This window comes from Paroedura picta, chromosome 4 (assembly GCF_049243985.1).
Source record: "Paroedura picta isolate Pp20150507F chromosome 4, Ppicta_v3.0, whole genome shotgun sequence".
Taxonomy (NCBI): Eukaryota; Metazoa; Chordata; class Lepidosauria; order Squamata; family Gekkonidae; genus Paroedura; species Paroedura picta.
This window is the reverse complement of record NC_135372.1, coordinates 80,916,165-80,937,598: the sequence shown is the minus strand read 5'-3', so window position 1 is coordinate 80,937,598 and position 21,434 is coordinate 80,916,165. Positions and strand designations below refer to the sequence as shown.

Genomic DNA, 21,434 nt, shown 5'->3' with positions numbered 1-21,434 from the left:
ATTTTTCTAACATGGTATAAGGTTAGAGAGGTCCCCTATATTTTGACAAAATGGATTTGCATCTGCTTGACCAACTTATGATGGAAGATGAAGGATACCAAGATTTCTTGTTACAATAAACACCAACTGTGACACTCACCCAACAGTATTTCATACATTACTCACCACAACAATTGACACACAAGCTACAGAGAATTTTACCAGTGACAAATTATTATATAATAGGAAATGTCCTATTTCACAGCACTACCTATGATTTCTCCACATCTGTGACTAGGCAGATGATCTGTTAGTGTGCTGGGCACACACATTTTGTAAAATAAAAATTAATATCTATAAGGAAATTGCTTTAGGGCATCATCACACAAGTTTTTACAGAATATTCTAGTGGGCCTATGGCACATGTATGAATGGCTAATGTATGTATGAATGTGTAGCAATAATATTTTTAAATGTGTTGAGAGACATACAGAAAATGGTATCTCCATAGCCATTCCAATTCTCATGCCCATTTCCACTTCTCAAGAAATCTATGTTTTTCAAACCAGACTCATTGGGGGAGGGAAACATCTTTAGCATGAAAGGTAATGGCAACAGCACATGTATACAAACAGTAAATTGGGGAGGGACAAGGAAGAATACCTGAAAACATATAGCAAAAATACAGCCAAAGCCAAAAACTGCATTGCCAATGAAAAAACAGCACAAACTGATTTAATTTAATTTTTGTGATATATGATTTTGTATTTGCATCTTGTGACTTTCATACTTTAATGAGACTAACCAGACAATCTTCCATTTGGTATGGTGATGCAGCAAGATTGCACCTTCTCACCTCCTTAGACAGCCTATTCCATAAGATAAGTCCAACAGATGAGCCTAACAGTACTTACATGAATGGAAACGGCCCACATTGACTGTACTTGGGCAATGTTTTGAAAGCGGTACAAAGCTCAGAAAAGAGATGAAATGGTAGAATTCATGTTGTGGCTGAAAAGCTCAAAACCACAGATTTGTTAGGATGTATTTAGCCCAAGGGTGTATCTTATTACATGGCTGATAGCCACTGACAATTCTTTTCATCCATACATGTGTTCAGCATATTGTTCTGGGGTAGAAAGAACTAGATAATAAACTGCAGAAACACATGATGGGCTACACTTATCCTAAATATAATATGAACTCACCTGGATGCCACCTTTCTAATGCATTCCAGCAAGTAAAAAAACACATCTACAAGAATGTTGCCTTCCCATAAAATCACAAGGTCTGGGATACAGGGCTGTCAAGATTTAGTCTTTTTCCATGTGGCAGGTTTACTACCCAATATCTTGTGAAGCATCAAGCCTATCTTTCATGATTTGTAATTTCACTGGAAAATTTCCTCTTTCTCCATTGAAATACGAAGCTCAGCTCTTACATATTCCATTTCACATATCATTTATGGTTTACTATAATTTATTATTTACAATCTCTTAATGTCATGTATTGGGTCTGATAATAACCCTTTATTATCAGTAGTAAATGTATGTTTATGTATGTTTATTAACACATCTTAACAGCTTGTCTATAAAATATGAGGCACAGCAGTAATATGAAGAATGGTATGGCATAAAACATTTTCCTGGCATGTATTTGGAACAACCAGCATAGCTTATTCATGGCTTCATCATGTATCCCAAAGTCCATGCCAGACAGAATCAGCTGTTTGGCAGAATCTCCTGGCTTGAACCAAGTAGCCAAGTAGAACCCAAGCTTGCTCTCCACAGGATCAGCTGTTTTTCAGGCTCCGTGCCCCTCCCACAGACCCGAAATCCATTTTATGGTGAGAATTCTCTCTGCAGGATCAGCTATTTGGTAAAAACTGCTGGACAGCCTAGTTCAAACCATCTGCCCAGTAGACCCTCAGATTCTGGAGACAGCTTCTGATCTGAAGTATTTCACATGACCTGGGAACAGAAGGCCATTTCTGATCTGATATGAAGTTGTACTGATGGCAATGAAGAAATAATTTCACTACCATTTTGTTCCCTTAATTATTATTTAAATTAATTAGGTAACTGAAAACTCCCAGGAATGTGTCTTAAATCCTAGTTATTTGGCCTTTAGTTGTGATGTTTTCCTACAGTTATTTGCCATTAAAACCTTTCAGACTTCTTCCAACTTTGGTGTTCATGAAATTGTTACTCAGGTGGTAGAGGTATTTGTAGTATTATTTAGGGACTGTTGCCTGCATTGGTTCAGTCTGGTTTCCTTGGCTAATGCTAACAAACATCTGGGATAGTTTTTGTGATCTGAATCCAAGACTTTCTTGACTTATAAACTCCTCCAGGGACAACTAGGTCCTTCAATTCAGAGGACTGTGAATGCCTGCTGATGGAAGGAATTTTTCCCAATTCTATGAAAAAGGTGGTTACCAATAGCGATTGGTCAATAATATGTATTACTTATTTTTATTTTTTAATTACACAGATTAAGGAAAAATATAAAGAAGGGGAAAATAAAAAGTACAAGAAAGGAAGGGGGAAAGGCAAAGAACAGTACTTAACTTCTATCTTCAGATGAATAAAGGGAATGCATCTCTATTGTTATTGAATATGTCAGCACCCTTCGATATGATGGCTAGGTCTCACAATCAAGGGAAATAAGAAGTGGGGTCCCACCAAGATTGGTATTACGACTGGTGCTATTTAATTTGTTTATAAATGTCCTGGAACTGGGGAGGAGCAGTGTGGTGGCAAGTCTCCTACAACAGGCTGTCTGTAGCTGAGCTAAGCCCTCCTTCACCTGCCTGTTCTTCCCCAGAGCCTTCTGCCGCTTCCAGGTCAGCTGTGCCAGGATGCTCCACGACAGTGTTACTTTAGTTTTTATTGCCTTATTCTATTGTTTTTATGCTCAAGAGAAGGGTGTATATATACACATTTTAAATAATTAATAAATCAGATATTGACAGGTTTTCCACAAGTTTTTTGTGGGTTATGACCACATACTGTTTTGGGTTATCCCTTGAATTCCCTATGCATTTCGGTACCTTTAGTTTTTACTTTGGTTCCCCCAATGGTCTTTCCATTTTCTTTTACCATCTCTTTTTCTGGTGGCCAATTCTGAGCTGCCTCTTTTCTCATGCATAACGTTTCTGTTGCTTTTCTTTTCCCGCTCACTGTCATCTCCCTGATGTCTGCCTGCTGCCATCATCAAACCACTCCCTCGCCTCCCCCACTGCCCTGAAGATAAATGGCTTATTTTTTTATTTTAAAAGGTACTACAATACTGATATACTGCTGTAATGAGAGGTCATTTCTAGCTTTATTTTTTAAAGTAAGTCTCTAGTTATATAAGGAAGTAAAAATGTATATGGAAAAAGACATATCTCTGCAAGGGAAGAGGCTAGATACTTTTAAAAAATGAAATAGGGGAATTCAGAGAACCTGCCTGACCTATCATTACAGCAGCATATCAATACATTGATATACGGTGATACTTTTAAAAAATAAATGCAGCCATAATATTGATAGAAGTATGGATAAAAAATGAAAGGGTGGGGTGTCATAGACTCCTCTGCCCAGCCCAGTGACTCCAAGTCCTCAGGAGACCAAGGAGGATCAGAGGTATCAGGGAGGGCTCAACACTGCAGATGTGCCTGCTGCCAGTGTGCCACCAGCCCCTAAAATTGCCATGTAGGATGTAAACCGAATCCCATAGGCCCCAGGGGATATTCCCATTCTGAAGGAACAGCAGTGGCAAAAGGCCTAGGCTAAGGTGGTCCAAAGAGCGCTCAACTGGCTGAATATAACACCATCCCAGAGTCAGGCAATGAGAACAGTAATTCTTCACTGGGTTTTGGCCCAAGTGCTGTGTGGTCACAGGAATCCAACACCTGCCAGCAGGGCAGCTGAGCCTGATTATGCCCCATTCTCTTAAGGCTGAAGCTTGGGAAAGCTGCTTGCTGGTCCACTCAGTGCAAGCCTATGTGCCAGGTCCAGGCTGCCAACACATGTCAGTGCTCCCAAACCTTATTATCTAGACCCGAAGGCACTGCTCCGGAGGAGACCTGACTGGGCTGGCCTGCAGAATGCAGGACAGGGGGTGCTAACACCACCAATGGTGCTATAGATCAGCGGTCCGCAACCTTTCGGCTGCCACGGACTGCTGCTCCGGTGAGTGGGGAGAGGGCGACCCAGAGGCCCACGCATGCGTGGCAGCCCCGGCGCAAACGTGCGTGCGCGGACTGCCGCGCATGCGCATTTGCGCCCGGCAGGGGCGCAAACACGCATGCGTGGCAGTCTGCGCATGCGCATTTGCGCCGCCGCCATGCCGGCGGCCACAGCTTCGCCTCCCAGTCCCTTCAGGCCGCGAGCAAATCGGCCGCCAAAGCGGCCGATTAGCTTGCGGCTCGGCAAGCTTCTCTTCCCTCCCCCGCCTGAAACAAGAAGCTTGCCGGGCCGCAAGCTAATCGGCCACTTCGACGGCCGATTTGCTCGCGGCCTGGCGAACTTCTGGCTTCGGGCGGGGGAGGGAAGAAGCCGCGGCCCGGCGCCAAGGCCTACGCGGCCCAGCGCCAAAGCCTTAGCGGCCCGGCACCGGGCCGCGGACCGCAGGTTGGGGACCACTGCTATAGATGATGACAGTACCCTCCCTTGAAAATCCTGATTTTTTAAGGCATGTGTAAAAATAAATAAACTGACTCTACAACAGTGTAAATGCAGAAGGGGGTGGGAGATATGCAATGCAGAAGAACCATGCCCAAACAGATTCTATTGCTGGTAGATCAACTCCCAACAAAATCAGGAGCAAGCTGTGTAGAAAAGCCCTCAATTCTGTCTTCTGTGAGCCTGGTTTAGGCTTTCTCAAGAGCCTACTAACCTGAGCCTGCTGAGCCTGAAGATGAGAATGAGGTTCATTTGCAGCCCTTCCTTCCATCTGTAACGGAGGCAGTTAGGAGGATACAATTTTTAATTTAAGAGCACAATGGCCTCTGTGGAGGCCTATCATAATTCTAAGGCATGAACTGAACTTAATTTTGAGTAATGCTTAACTTCTAATTCATATCAAGAAAATGTACCTAATTATTCCAAATTTGTTACTCATTGGATTAGGGAGTCCTATGCAAAAGAGTCTTAATTAGGTTATTGGGGTAATATAGTTAAATCAGACTATTTTTCTACAGTGTGAGAATTTTTTAGTGTTGGTCTATATTATTTCCACAACAAAATAATTTGTGAACAAAAATGACAAAACTGCAAACTCAGTATATATTTACTGGACTGGATCCTACAGACCCCTTCTGTTAAACGTTGAAGCCTTCCTGCAGCAAAGCAAGCATTCTTCTGCCACAGCACGGCTTATCACTTGGGCCCAACTCATCCTATTTTTGTCTATAGCTTGTTTGCATGCATGTTCTACTGCCATCTTCTTGTCAAACACTATTACGTCACATTATACATTTATTATTATACCATATAAAAACATGAATCTCGTAGGAGACCTACAGGTAATTTTGAACATGTGTGTTTCTTTTACAACTGAATTGGAGGAAGAGGTATCTTTCATGACTGATAATGGATTATCTGAAAAATGGCCAACATTAGCTGTTTATTAGGTCCAACTGTAGCAAAGAGAGCCCCAGAATTTATCCTGCAAAACATATGCATCTCATTTAGCTGTTCCATGCAGTGGAAAATGCGCTGCATAACTTTAAAAGCTGTTATATGGTCTTGCTGGTTGTGGAAAGCGAAAAAATGTTTCTGCACAGAATACAGTTTATAAAAGGAAGAATGGAAAAGAATAAAGGCTTTCATCACACTCTATCAGGAATATATGACGGTAGAGATGGTACCATCTCTTATTAGGACTGCCTTTTGTAGTTCAGGCACCAAAATCCTCTTTTCTGCAATCTATATATGCAGAAACAGCAATAGTTATAACTACTGCAGCAATGTACACTTACTGATACTCTTCTATCCTCCCCTTGACTACATGTCCTAAATGCTGGAACGTTAATGGAGGCTAACGATAACAGGCAGCACAGGCTTATGTTGTAAAGCTCAAAGTGATGGCCTTTCCTTGAGTTTGACTGTAAAAACTTTACAGTGCACTTTCTAATGTGATGAACGCATCGTAAAAAGAAAACAAGTGCTGCCTTTTTCTCTCAGCCAATTATTTTTTTTAAACTCCATTATAAGATAGGGTACAAGGGAAACTGGAGGCTCAATGCCAGCAGCTGCCTATGAGTACTACACATAATACTATAGCTGTTCAGATTGACCATTTACACACTGGAAACTTCACTGCCCCAGCTCCCATGCAGGAGCACAAATCGGGGGCAGATGAAGCGCACTGGGCCAAATGCTCCTTCGTGCGGGTACAGGAATTGGTGGTGCAACCTGCCACAACTAAAACTCCAGCCTGCAGCCCAGCATGAAACCTCTAGTGCGTAAATGGTCTTTAAAAAACAAACACAGTTAAGAGGTTGAAAAAGGCTGGATTAGACTGACAAGAAGTAATCCAAAAAACAAAACTAGAATGAACTCAGACACCTTGGATTTTGATCTATTTGTCATTATCTAGGTGCAGCTGAGTAGGCTTGCCTGCATAATTAGTAGCAAAGATATCACAGTGGTGCAAGATAGGTCATGAGGTAGAAAGAGGTTAGATATACCAAGCCACTATTCACTAGGATCAGCAGGACAAAAGCAAATCCATTACATGGCACTCAGACAGTCTTTTGATAACTAGCTGTACTGCAACTTTCAACCAGGACAGACATTAAAAGTCAGCTGTGTTAGCCATCTGTCCTCTAGGTCATCTGTAAACCAGGTGAAGCTGTCATGCAAATGCAGTAGCAGAAGAGGACCTGAAAACTACTGTGGCATTCACGTTAGGCATCATTATTCTAGACATCCATCAAGTCTAGCATACTGATAGTAACTATCTGGGAACTATCTGAAGAACCATGTTAACATTGCCCAATATTTTTAATTCAGGACATGTCTGGAATCCACACTGGTGTTTCCAAGAGTTAAGATGAGGAATGAGAGATTGGTAAAAAAAAAAAAAAAAAAGGAAATTACTGCCTATTTCAAATCTAGATGTCCAGCACCTGTTGCCTACTTTAACTGGGACCTCCACTGCACACATGCACAAAGACTAACAAGATATTTGGAAGCAAGTTCCATTCACAAACAACTACAATTTAGCATTTAACTGAGTCTTTAAATTCTGTTCAGCTGTTTGCTTGTGTGGGGTTTTATTTTTTTTACTGTGCATACATATTATATATAATCCTCCCAATACATACAATCACCATTTCTTCTGAAAGGAGTAATATATGTATATTCCAGGTTTGGAACACGTGTGTCTTATGCACGTGTACCAAGGTGAAAAATCCACACATGGCCTCTTTCAAAAGAAATGGCAATCACAGGTATCAAGAGGATCATATGTAGCATGTTCCTTCCATATGTGAAGTTGCAACCAGGATTATAACATCTGAAAAAGGCTCTACTTACCTATGTAAACGGAAGTGAGGGGAGGGAACAATTTAAGTGGCAAAGAGTTTGGAAAGCTAACCAGTGACTGAAACCAACCTTTTAAAACATGAGAACATGGGATGCTTATCATTGTCATAGGTATTAAAAACACTGGAATATGAGATACCAAAAGTAAGAACAAATCCCTGAGAAATACTATTATTTTCTTTTCAGTTACTGACAAAGTAGCAAAACCTACAGAATGTAGGCCAAAGTTTCGAAGTAATGTGAATTACCTCAGTCACCTGTCGCTTTATATCACAATAGGATCAAGGTCTCTCTCTCACTCTTTCTCTCGTGTTCTGTGGCATACAATCCTGCGTTGTTCTGGGAATCTTCCCTGAGACATAGTTGTAAGGAGTTCATATTTCGTAAGGGAGTACTATGATCCTCTGAATATAAGCATCTGTCATTTCCTCATTATGGATTTTTCAAAAAGGTCCTGAAAAGATCTAAGCAGTCTTCTCTTCCCTCCTTTTGTTTGCTCCCACTCCAATTATCTATGCATCATAATTGCCTTCAACGACAGACTAAAACCAGCTTGTTAGAAGTAAGCACCATGTGGATTTATAACAGAGTCAAGATGGAGTTGACAAACATATGTAACGAAATCAGAAACAGCAAGATTTTTATGACGTTAGTATTCATTTCCTAGGCTTGGTTCAATAGTTCTAGGGAGAAAATATTATTTAAACAAAATATCCCGTATAAAAAGTTGCAACTCTGAAGGATACTTTTCCTGATTCTCAAGAGGGTGAAGATTATTTCAAAATCTGGCAGAAAATGCCATTTTAGAAGGTTATATTTATATATATATGTAACTGATAGTAAGTTTATTTCAACAATGGGCATCTTTTTAAGAAAACATCCTATTTAAAATTGTTAATATTGTTATTTTGCATCATGTAGAATGAAAACTGATAATCCTGATAATTTGTAGAAAGAACTGAACAGAAAAAATCCCTTGAAATAATAGAAATAACATTAAAATGAGATATCTAGTTTCCACTTTAAACCATCTGCCAATGATAAATATATCCATCTTGCAATCCATGCAAATTATTTTATTTAGAAAATGTATATGCTGCTTGAAGTGGCTCATAAAGTAAAACACAGAAATTGAGTCATCTAGTCTAACCCCTGAAGACAGTATTAAAAGTATAAAAACAATAAAAACTCAGCCATAACATAAAAACAGAATAAAACATTAAGCACCTTAAAAATTATTCATAAAACAGTCCCAGGCTAGAACAGACTGTAAAAAGAAATTTAAAAAATATAAACCTTTCATTTAAAAGCCCAGGTAAAAAACTATCTTGGCTTGTTGCCCAAATGCTAGTATGGTGCGCACCAGGCAAGCATCAAGGGGAAGAATGTTCCTCAGGGGAGGCACTCCTCATCTCTGCAGGCAGGGCACAGAGACCAGACCTTGTGAAGAGAATCTTAACCAGCAGGCTATATAGTAAATGCTGTTTAGAAGAAGAAGAAGAGTTGGTTCTTATATGCCGCTTTTCTCTACCCAAAGGATTCTCAAAAAGGACTACAATCGCCTTCTCTTTCCTCTCTCCACAACACCCTGTAAGGTAGGTGAGGCTGAGAGAGCCCTGATATTACTGCTCAGTCAGAACAGCTTTATCAGTGCTGTGAAGAGCCCAAGGTCACCCAGCTGGCTGCATGTGGTGGTGGAGGAGTGGGGAATCAAACCCAGCTCGCCAGATTAGAAGTCCACACTCCTAACTAGCACACCAAGCTGGCTCTCCACACCAAACTGGCTCTTGGTGTGTTCAGAACCAAACAGAAATACTCTGACTATAAAGTTGGTCATATCATCATATGGGACACCTTGTTCATGGGTAATCTTACCATTTTCTCCTTGGCCTCATGCATTGTTTGGAAGCACTTCTTTTCTAAGAGTTCAAGCCAGACCTCAGGTCCATCTAGCACCTCTTGCTGAACACCCATCTCTTTGAGCACAGCTTTTTTCCAGTCCCGAGAGATCTCAAGTGAACAGCCATGTTGGTCTGAAGTAGCACAACAAAATTTGAGTCCAATGGCACCTTTAAGGCTAATAAAGATTTATTCAAGGCATGAGCTTTTGTGTGCATGTACACTTCCTCAAGGTGCCATCGGATTCAAATTTTGTGGTTTTACTGAGAGATCTCGTAATTGAAGAGACTGGAGGCTACAGCCCCAAAGCATGTATTTCGTATGTATAACTCAGCTGGCCTGTTCAGCTCATGGCAAAATGTAAAATATTTTCTTGATATGTTCACAGATGATTGGCTAGCAGAGAAAGAGAGATTGGCTGTTAGCATTTCCTTCGTTGCCCCTCATCCAGTGACTACATATGGATGTGGCTGCTGAATGCTTGGCAAAAAAAATAAGCAGCCTTTCTGGCTGACCAACTCTGAATTTATTTTAGTTGTAAGGAAGTATGCCATGGTCCAGAGTTGGCAGCACAGGACCCTGCAGTCCAGGAGGAAAGAAACAGAACAGGTTTTCTTTTGGTTTTTAGACCAGAGACATGGAAGGAAAAGATGCTTGAGAACTGAGTGAAACATGAACACATAAGAAGCTGCTTTATACATCTAGCCAAGTATTATTTACTCCAACTGGCAATGTCTCTCAGCTTGAGATTTGGCACTTCTGATTCTCTGACTGATAAAGACTGAAAGTGGGATCTTCAAAATGTGGTCTCTACAGCAAACACCAAATCAGTAAACAAGAACAATTTGTCATAGGAGGGCCATACTCAGAGGTGATTATTCCAGAGTGTGACTAGCTTCAAAAATGATAATGCAGACATGGCAATTAAAAGTGAAAAACAATACCTTGTATCTGAGCGAGATAGATTCAGCTGACTGACATGCAGCAGTCTTTCACAAGGCAAAGGGTGGTCTCGAGCAAGCGAGTTTCCTGAGTGTATAAGCAAGTTCTGTCTACATACAGGCCCCACACTATTTGTCATCTCCATGTCCACTGTGTTGTTCTTCTCGGATATTGAATTACAGTGATTGTAGCCACCATTCACTGTTAAAGAAAAGAGAGAGGAGGAAAAAGCATCATGATGAGCTCCTTGACAAAATTGCCACTCAAATCTCTCTTGTTGTCCTCGGCACGCTCCACCCACCGCTGGCAGCTGGTCCATGAAATCATAGTAAGTGTAACAGGAGAAAATGCAGAGAGTCTCAAATTAATCAAGATCTGGTTCCAAAGGAATTATCTCCTCTCATTTATTGCTACTGTTTCCCAAACCGTATTGTAAAAATGATCGTATTTCAGAGAGCGTTTTCTTTCACTGGCGGGAGAGGCAACAGAAGAGACAGGTTGTCATGTCCTTTTTCCACTATATTTACCTGGGCTTTTGGTATGGGGAAGGGAAGAGGGTGTTCATAGCTTTAGACCCTGCAGAGTTGTTCTCAAAGAAGCTTTACACGCCAATTCCATAAAAAGGTTTTTTTTTGCTTTTAAGTAAAGACTAAAGATATCACATAAGAAAAAAAAAATCCATGCTAGTTTGGCTTGCATTTTACTTAACTTTTTTCCTGTGTTAATAATAACAATAACAATAATATTTCATTTGTACCCCGCCTTTCTGTGCTTGGCTCAGGGCAGCTTCACAACAAGCTTAAAAACAAACATATAAATTAAATATTGTAACATTTTAACATTTAAAACTGCCTCCTCCTGATAATTTGGACATTTCTGTGGTTTGTCAGAGGTTGTAGGGATTATTATTGACGGATGGGTTGTCAGGCAGGGAGATTGGCATTTTATGATGTTATGTCCTAGCCTCAACCATAGGCTTGTTAGAACAGCTCCAACAAAAAGACACAAATTATTATGCAAATATAAGAGGCTATTCAGACCTCGATGATCCATTTCAGACAGAACTTGTTAAATTAAAGACAGAAGTATTAAGATTAAAAACAATGAGTATGAAAAAACAAGTAAAGATTACTTGTGCAACCCTGAGAAAAAAACAACAACACACAATTAAACATGCCTTAAGTCCTTCTGGCTTTAATTGAAACAATTAAAATCAATGAGATGTGAGCACTCTGTGTACTGGATTTCAGCCTCCATTTTCATGTAATTCTCTTTACACTTGAAAATTGTTAAACCGTCTTTTAAAAACCACTTAAAACATTTTTAAAACCTTTAAAAACACTGTGAACGGTTTCAGCAACATTTTTATCTAAGCTCTGCTGAAATCCATGCAGCTGCTAGCCTAAATAGGGGAAAAAATACATTTTTAGTCTCTTAACATCAGTTGTGATTGTAGATAGCTTTATCAACAGTTCTCTAACATCAGCTTGCTGACCCTTGACTCTATAAGGTGATTATATGGACTACATCTCAATGCGCCACTGTTCCTTCCAAAACAATTAGTGAAACAATTACTACCTTTTTTGCCTCACATGATGCAGAGACTGGTTTTTAACTCATCAGATAATTCAAATGGATGGCATACTATTCATGATGCTTAAGGGATGTTCTGAAGGTGGGCTATAGTCTAGCAACTGTACTGATTCAGTTTTAAAACAGTGTTATCTAAGTATGAGAAATACAGTAAGTATAGTTTAAAAACTAATCATATAAATATAGTTCACATTTCAGAAAATCTGATACCTTACAAAAGTTTCTTAAAACAAGGATCTAATTAAAATTAAATGGTTGTGGTTCAATGTAATCTTAGATAAATTAGTGGAAAACAATATCTCTCTGGCTTTGGGATAGGCTTCTTCCAGGTGATCATCAGAGGCTCATGTTTTTCCTGACCAATGTTTCAGTTGTTGTATTTATGTCTTTGCATGTGCTTGAGTTCTGATTTTAACTGCATTAATTTATCAGACACCTTTAGTAATTTAAAGAATGAAAAATAATTGCATTTACTTTCCTTCGAACGGATCATTCACAGTTAACTTAAGTCTGTAAGTTGTGGGTAGCTACCCCTCAGACTTGAGACCTCTTAGGCTGAAGTTCAGGGAAGCAAACCAGTGAGTCTGGTTCTGCTTTCCTTCAACCTCTACTGATGGGAGGCCCTTCCATTAGTAAGAGATACCCCCTCAGATTCATGACTATAGGCTTGTGGATATGAACATAAAGAACACAGGGCTAAAGTCATCTTTGATCGTCAGATTACCCCTGATTGACAGTGTTCATATTTAAGTAGTACCCTGCCTAGGTTGGGATGGCATTATCCCTCCCCAAGGTCAATGTGACTACAGCCATCATCAATGGCTTGATTCAGTTTTATGTCATCTGATAATGAAGTGTGAATGGCATTCCAGTTCCGTTAACTTCATTGCAACCACAAAGGGGTAAAACATACCTAACATGTAAAGGCATGCAATAAAATGTCAAAAGGGTGTATTTGATTTAATTCTAACTAGCTATTTAATTTAATTCTAACTCCTCTCTCCTATCTTATTTAACATTTTCATGCGCCCTCTTGCTCAGCTGGTGCAGAAGTTTGGGCTGGGATGTCACCAATGTGCAGATGATACCCAGCTCTTCTTCCTGATGGACGGCCACCCTGATTCTCCCCCAGAATCCTTAGACAGATGCCTGGTAGTGGTGATGAGGCAGCTCAAGGAGAGTTGTCTGAAGCTCAACCCTTAAAAGACAGAGGTCCTATGGCTGGGTACAAAGGGACCAAGTGAGGAAGTGAGCCTACTCAACCTGGACGAAGTGCAGCTATCAGTAACTCACTCCTCCAGAAACCTGGATCCTGATCCTTGAGGCCTCCCTCTCCATGGAGGCACAGGTCACAAGAGTAGTGCGGCAGGCCTTTTACCACCTATGCCAAACCAGGCTACTAGCACCCTACTTGGCCCCAGAACACCTAGCCACAGTTATCCATATGATGGTCACCTCTAGACTAGACTCTGCAACTCGCTCTATGCAGGCCTACCCTTATCTTTGATCCGGAAACTACAAATGGTCCAGAATGTCATGGCCAGGATCCTCACAAATACACTGTGGAGATCCCACATTTGGCCTGCACTTCAACACCTCCGCTGGCTCCCAGCTGAATTCTGGATCAGGCTTAAGGTTTTGGCAATCACCTTCAAGGCCATATGCGGTCTGGGCCCAGTGTACCTGAGAAACCGTCTCTTTACCTATAACCCCAAAGAGCCCTGTGCTCCATGACTGCCAACTGGCTGGTGATCCCTGGCCATGCTGAACCTTCTCTGTGTCCTGGCCCCCACCTGGTGGAATGAGCTCCCTGAAGAGATCTTGAAGTTCCACAATATCATATGGCCTGTGAAAGGGAGCTCGTCCACTAGGCATTTGGTTGAGGCTGGCCAACCTAACAACATCTGCTGGTCTCCCCCAAACACCCCTATTCATGACCTGAACCAAGCTGACCTCCCTACAGATTCATGTTATAAATTGTTGTTACAATGTGAATTTGTTATAATATTCTGTTCAATTGGGAACCACTGTTATGATTATGGTTACTGTGATTATGATGTATACTCACAACGTTTTATGTAAACTGCCCTGAGCCTTATGGGAGGGCGGTATAGAAATTCAATAAACATACAAACAAATAATTGACTTTAAGCAGAAAACCAGTAGCTGAGGGGGTATTTCACCCTTTCCCCTCTCAAAAATCAACCATTTCACCCACGGCTAGAACTCTGAAAGAATTGCAAGGTTTATTCTAGGAATACCAGTGACTGTAAATACAGAAATGGCCAATAAGAAAGGATAAAGCAGCTATACCCCTGTAACTTTCTCCTCCCCAAACACCCTGGAGGTGTTTTTCTTTTAAAATGAAACTGTCATGTCTTTGTTAAATGCAGTTGTTACACGCATATGCATTTTTAATTAATTTTTAATTTAATTTTTTATACCACCTCCTCCCAGCAAGTGGGTGGTTTACAACAGTAAAAACTCAAAACATCATTAGAAGAGATTTTAAAAGCAGTCCAATTCATCCATTTTCCCTCATGACCTTTTTTTCTCATGCCAGGTTAATCACACTAATCATAGGGGAGGGAAGCAAAAAGAAAGGAGAGAGACCTGTATAATTTCTGATCGCCATGGCCTTAGCCATAGATCTGGTGAAAGAGTGCTGTCCTGCAGGCCCTGTAGAACTTCGATAGCTCCATCAGAGTCTGAATTTCAACAGGTAATACATTCCACCAGGTTGGAGCCGGGAACAAAAAAACCCCTAGCTCTGGTCAAGATCAGGCAGACATCTTTGGGGCCAGGAACCACCTACAGGCTGGAGTTTAAAGAGTGCTCTCTGAGGAACATATTTCTAGAGGCAGTCCCTCAGATACACATGGCCCAGACCACATAAGGCAGTGGTCTCCAACCCCTGGTCCGGAGACTGGGACCGGTCCGTGGCTCAGTCGGTACCGGGCCACAGCTCCTCCTCGTCCTCCTCCCCGGCTGCTGCCTCAGGGTCTGCCCTGCCACTCTGCCGCTGGCTCACCTTTGGTGCTTTCTGGTGGCCACCATGGCTGGGGCTCCCCCTTGGCGTGGCACTGCACAGCTGCTGCTGGCAGTGCCCCCCAGCAGGCGGCGGGAAGTCAGGGGCACTGGCGGGAAAGCAAGTGGAGCAGGGACTCAGGCGGCGACGTCCCTTGGCAAAAGACTACCCCCCCCCGGGCCTCTGTAAAATTGTCAACTGTTGACCGGTCCCCGGTGATAAAAAGGTTGGGGATCACTGACATAAGGCGGCCTTTGACATTGTGGACCACGAACTGTTGGTCCATCGCCTGGCCGGTACAGGGATATGGGGCACAGCCTTGTGCTGGATACGCTCCTTCCTCCAGAACCGGTCCCAGAGGGTTGCTGTGGGGAAAGAATTCTCACGGCCCTATAGACTCCCTTGCAGAGTCCCTCAGGGTGCGGTCCTCTCCCCCACATTGTTTAACATCTTTATGCGCCCTCTGGCCCGGCTGGTACGGAGCTTTGGGCTGGTTTGCCATTAATACGCTGATGACACCCAGCTCTATCTCCTAATGGACGGCCACCCGAACTCCCCCCTGGAACCATTTGCCAGATGTTTGGAAGCAGTGTCTGAATGTTTCGAGCAGAGTCACCTGAAACTCAACCCCTCCTGTGGCTGTGGGGAAGGGGGCAGGAACAGGCAGCGCATCTACCCACCCTAGCAGGGGTGCAACTTACCATTGTGCCCCAAGCTAGGAATTTGGGAGTGACCATTGATGCCTCCCTAACTAAGGAGGCTCAGGTCAAGAGAGTAGCGGGCCAGGCATTTTTCTATCTTCACCAGGCCCGGCTACTAGCGCCCTACCTGTCCCCTGACCACTTGGCCACAGTGATCCTCCAGAATAGATTTCTGTAACTCGCTGTACGCAGGCCTACCCTTGTCCCTGACCCGGAAACTACAGCTGGTGCAAAATGCAGCTGCCAGGGTCCTCACTGGAACATCTTGGAGGGCTCACATCCAGCTGGTGCTGAGGCAGCTGCATTGGCTGCCGATTGCTGCCCGGATCCGGTTCAAAGTTTTGGTTTAAACCTTCAAGGCCATACGCGGGTTGGGACCCACATACTTGAGGGACCGCCTATCGCTCTATGCCCCCCTCAGGGCCTTATGCTCTGCGGGTGAGAACCTGTTGGTCGTCCCCGGCCCGAAGGAAGCGCGCCTAGCCTCGACCAGGACCAGGGCCTTTTCGGTCCTGGCCCCTACCTGGTGGAATGAGCTCCCGGGTGATCAGCGGGCCATGCAGGATTTGTCGCCTTTCCACAGGGCCTGTAAAACGGAGCTTTTCCACCAGGTCTATGGTTGAGGCTGGGGTCAGCGAATCAGGGACATTGCTCCCCCCCTAGGAGTTGGAGTGTACGCTACTCCCCTATCCTTTCCTCTTCACCTCTTTGATAATTGGGGGAGGGATGGGATTTTTAGCCGTCATGTTAGTAGATTGATGTTTTAATGGGAATTTTAATGGGGTTATTGTGACCCGCCCCGAGCCTGTCGGGAGTGGCAGGAAATAAATATAATAATAATAATAATAATAATAATAATAATAATAATAATAATAATAATAATAATAATAATAATAATAATGGTCAATACCAAAACTTTGTAAAGAGGAGCCTCTTGTGGCACAGAGTGTTATGGCAGCAGATATGCAGTTTGAAAGCTCTGCACGTGAGGCTGGGAGTTCAATCCCAGCAGCCGGCTCAAGGTTGACTCAGCTTTCCATTCTTCCGAGCTTGGTAAAATGAGTACCCAGCTTGCTGCTAGGGGGTAAACGGTAATGACTGGGGAAGGCACTGGCAAACCACCTCGTATTGAGTCTGCCATGAAAACGCTAGAGGGCGTCACCCCAAGGGTCAGACATGACTCGGTGCTTGCACAGGGGATACCTTTACCTTTACCAAAACTTTGAATCTGATCTCAAACTTGACTGGCACACTATTTAATGTGCTAGAACCTCTAACAAACAATGCAAGGCTGTGAACTGATGCCTGCTCTTAGACTCAAATAACTCTGATTATGGAAACCCTTATAGTATTTTACTTAGTCTTCAGACACTCAGAGATTTCAAGGGGAGCTCTGTGAGATAAGATTGGGAAGGAAATCTAATAATGTCACAAGAGTTTTCTGTAGTGCTTAGAGCTTTACTTAATTAAGAACAATGAACCAATAGTTGAAATGACACATAAAACTGCAATGACTCATATCTAAAACACAAATAGATGTGGAATATTTGCCTACTTAAATATCCCAAGGATTTTTGTGGCTTTGGGGTGTTTGCCAAACTAGGTCATTTGCTTTTTCTTGAAGACCCTTGTAGCCGCATTCTATATCATCTGCAATTTCTGGGTCAAGGATAAGGGTAGGCCCACGTAGAGCGAGTTACAGTACTCTAATCTGGAAGTGACCGTTGCATGGATCATTGGAGCCAAATGGCCTGAGGACAGGTAGGGTCCTAGTAGCTGCGCCTGGTGCAGGTGGAAGAACACTGTCCGGGCTACCTTCATGATCTGAGCCTCTGTGGTAAGGGAGGCATCAAAGATCACACCCAAATTCCTGGTGGATAGTGCAGGTGATAATTGCACCCCATCCAGGCAGGGTAAGCACACTGCCTGGTTCTGCCCCTTTTCACCCAGCCACAGGACCTCCGTCTCAGCAGGGTTGATATGTAATATCTAGGAATACCACTATATAAAGATAATGGAAATATAAGACTACTATTCAAAATTTAAAGATTAAAAAATGACCATCTTAGACAGTGGGGCTCCAAAAAGAAACACTATACCAGTATTTGTTGGGGCTACACATAACAGTAAGTCACCACCTGTGTTTGAATAGCTTACACATATATTAGACATTCCTTTTAAGATATTTGTTCATTCTAATATGTTTCTACATTTATTTTTCCAGGATTTTCCTTGGCCACCGGGCTATACTTCATAATTGGTTTTAGATAAGAGTACATTATTAAATATTACTGACCACTGAGGAAGACCCAATAGGGTCAAAACACGTTACTCGACTGGCATTGCATCTGCACACTCATGCCCAGTACAATTATTTTGGATAGTTTGATCCCTCACTGTCCTTGATGAAGGGCACCAAAATACTAGCCAACTGGATATTAGCAGTGAGGCATTTGTGAGTCATTTCACTGACAAAATCTTGACTATCCACTGCGACCTCCCCCCAAGCTTGGATACAGAAAGTGAACTAGAGGCCCCTTGGTCATCTCTGGAAAGAACACTGAGTTACTTCAGTGTTAAAAAAGAACTGTAAAAGAAAAATAGTGACTAAAATGTGTAAAGGCAGATGAAGGACCAGTAAAATGTAAGAAAATGTAAAACAAGCAACCTGGGACTCAAATGTTTTAGGTAAGCCATGAGTCCCATGCAGAATATAACATTAAATATAAGAATTAGCTTTGAATTTACATATGCACAATTATTGGTACAGTCTCTGCAGTTCAGGAATTAATAAGAAGCTAAAAGTGAATCGTTTGTGTGTGTGTGTGTGTGTGTGTATTAAAACTCGTTTCAAAACTCACCCAAATGCTTGTTTACACAGGCTGTGTATATGAAAGAAGGAAAAGAATGTCAGAATGAAGTCATGTCTGCAATGTGGACATTTACACCATTTTTGTAGATCTCAATAAGGGGCGGAAAAAGCAATAATCCTGCTAATTTCTCCTTGCTGTTAAGAACAGTCTCAGTGACATCAGAAGCAGGAAGAAATTCAGGTGGCAAAAATATATTAATCTTTGCTGTTCTTCTAGTTTGGTTTTATTTGGGAAAAAGTAAAGCATAACTGATAACATTTAGAAGTGCAAGACAAAACTGCTACTGAATAACTTTGGCATCAGTGCAGAGACCACAAAGAAGAACTATACCACTGCTGAAGTCTGCATATTCAAGTAAAATCGCGCTATTCTTTAAATTTAACTTGCAGCCCACTTTTCATGCCATTGTCACCAGCCCTCTGAAAATAATTTTATGGAAATTAGAGCTTCCATGTTTAGGAGGAACATAAATCTGGGTACCAAATGCTGGAATAAAAAAACAGGGGATGGCTCCCTCTATCATGCCTGCTTGCGTGTTTCCAAGTGACATCTGGCTGACACCAGAAGCGTGTAGATTCATTTCATATTGTTTCCAAAACACCTATTTGCTTGCTTTCATTTCATTATTTCATTCACTATTGATTTTTTTTATTATTAACTATTGGTTTCAACAAAAAACGCATTATGGGCATAACCAATTTGGATGAAATTTTAAGGATTGCATCCATCACTCGACATACCTTCTTTGCCATATTCTATGTTGACTGAAGAAAGGGTACATAGTAAATTAAATTCTTAATTTACTCAGTGGGCACAAGAAGCATTTGGCATCATAGCTTTTTCTGACGCACATGAGATTACACTCTGAGTACAGAATTTAATGATAGCGAAGAGTGGTGACTTTAGGGACATAACATAGGAATTGGTCTCCAAAAAGAATCCCACTCAACCATTCTGCTACACATTATAGAGAGTTCTATATAGGTATATTTCTATATAGAATGTATTATCATAATCTTGACCACTGAGGAAGACCCAGAAGGGTCGAAATGCGTTTGGTCCTTGGTTCTATGTGCTGTTAGTTCGGTAAAAGAAACTGTAAAAGAAAGTAAGAAGTTTTTATTCTGTTTTTAATTGTGCACTACAATAAATAATTAACAAGTTTTACATTATTTTTATTGTTCAGCTCAACTTTTGAATTCCTACCTCTTAAGGTTGGAATTTGTTCCTTTTTTGGTTTAGCATGATACTTCAAGTTGAACAGATAATGTGGCAGACAGGGATGTATTGCCAACTCCACTCATCCATGTCACCATAGGGCTTTTTAAAATCTGACTGTTGCTATATCACTGTGGCATTCTAACCCTTCAATGATATACCATCTGACAATTTTTAAGCCATCAAAAAGCCCTCCACTGGTATAGTAGGGTAAGTGGCAACTGCAAGGTGGTCGAAGTAAAGCAGAGCCAATGTGGGCAAGAGTTCTGAAAACGTGCAACTTTCCATCCACATGGTGTGAGAACCTGTTTGGACTGCGATCTTTTAGGAAAGATCTCAGAAAAGCAAGTTTAAGAAGGATCAGAGGAAAGCAGAGGAGCCTAGAAAACAAATGACTGGAGGACAATGTTATGTGGATTCTCAAAAACACTAACTTGAAAACTAATATTGTACAAAACAGCCCTGTGGATGCAATCTATGAGTTGAAAATAATTGAAAATAAACATGGTCGACAACAGTCATAACAAAATGGACATATTTCTGCCTTATGTCAAAAAGTTTGGGATAATTAATAGAAATTTTCCCCAATAATACCTGGGATATCTTGCAACTTCCTGTCCATGTTTACAAAATATGCACTACATCTAGAAATGTTAATAATTGTATTACAAACAGCTTTTGAATATGTGTTACAGTTAATTCCTGATACATAAGGGATCCAGGAGTCACCCCGGCTCTCTCAAAAATTTGCCACCCATACCTTCTTAAAAGCCATCCATCCAGCCAATCAGCCTGCATGAGATATCTTCAGAAAATACATCAAATATATCTCAGTTCTTACTGTTTAGAATCATAGGCTGAATTCCATCATGACTTTGATAATCAAACCTTTATTGATATTGGGGGTACACATTGCATTTTCCCTAAATAACACACTCATTGAATTATTCCACACAGATATTAAACCTCTAGTCTTCAAAGGACGACCCCAGTAGATAAACCATAATTTTATAATTTACCCAATTTGCCATTCCTGTTTTCAATGAAGCAAGTCACCCTATAAGTAAAGGAGTTCATGAATCTTTCAGAAGAGTGATTGCTATTCTCTTGGGAAATCATCCATTTTTCCACGAGGTAGAAAGAAGACAGCAAGGGTTGAGCACTGTGAAGTTACAGGATGGAAACAGGTGAATCTTCAGTGTTCAGCCATGACAATTAACTGCTTGTGTGAAGTTTTCTACTGTATGTCCTCAAAGGTTGATTGCCATTTTTCTAAGATGTGATGACCATTTTACTTAAGCAGCTTGATAGAATATCCGGGCAACAGGACCTTGTAGTTGTGGGTGATAATCAGCTGCCTAAGGAGGTGGTGAGCTCCTCCTCACTGGCACTCTTTAAGTAGTGCCTAGAGAGATGCTTATCTTGGATGCTTTAGGCTGATCCTGCATTGAGGGGGGGGGGTTTTGGACTAGATGGCCTGTATGGACTAGGGTTGGCCATTTTGGTGCCCGAAGCTGCCCGAAAGGGTTTGAGTGCAGTTCCTGCCAAAAACAATTTAAAGGAATGGGGGCCTAACTTGATTGCGTTATAAAGGCTTAGGTGCTCTTCCTGTCAAAAACACCTAAAAACATTTGTGTTCCATTTTATATGTCAGAATAAGCAA

The 21,434-nt window shown here is 41.6% G+C and overlaps 1 protein-coding gene across 3 annotated transcripts in view; it reads right to left on the bottom strand.

Moving 5' to 3' along the window:
* Positions 1-21,434, bottom strand: part of GLIS1 (GLIS family zinc finger 1) — a 246,913-nt gene that overhangs the window by 152,021 nt on the left and 73,458 nt on the right. For all 3 annotated transcript variants that reach the window (XM_077333689.1, XM_077333686.1, XM_077333687.1), the window contains exon 3: positions 10,361-10,559. In XM_077333689.1, the coding sequence (XP_077189804.1) occupies positions 10,361-10,559 (199 nt within the window). The remainder of the gene's footprint in view (positions 1-10,360; positions 10,560-21,434) is intronic.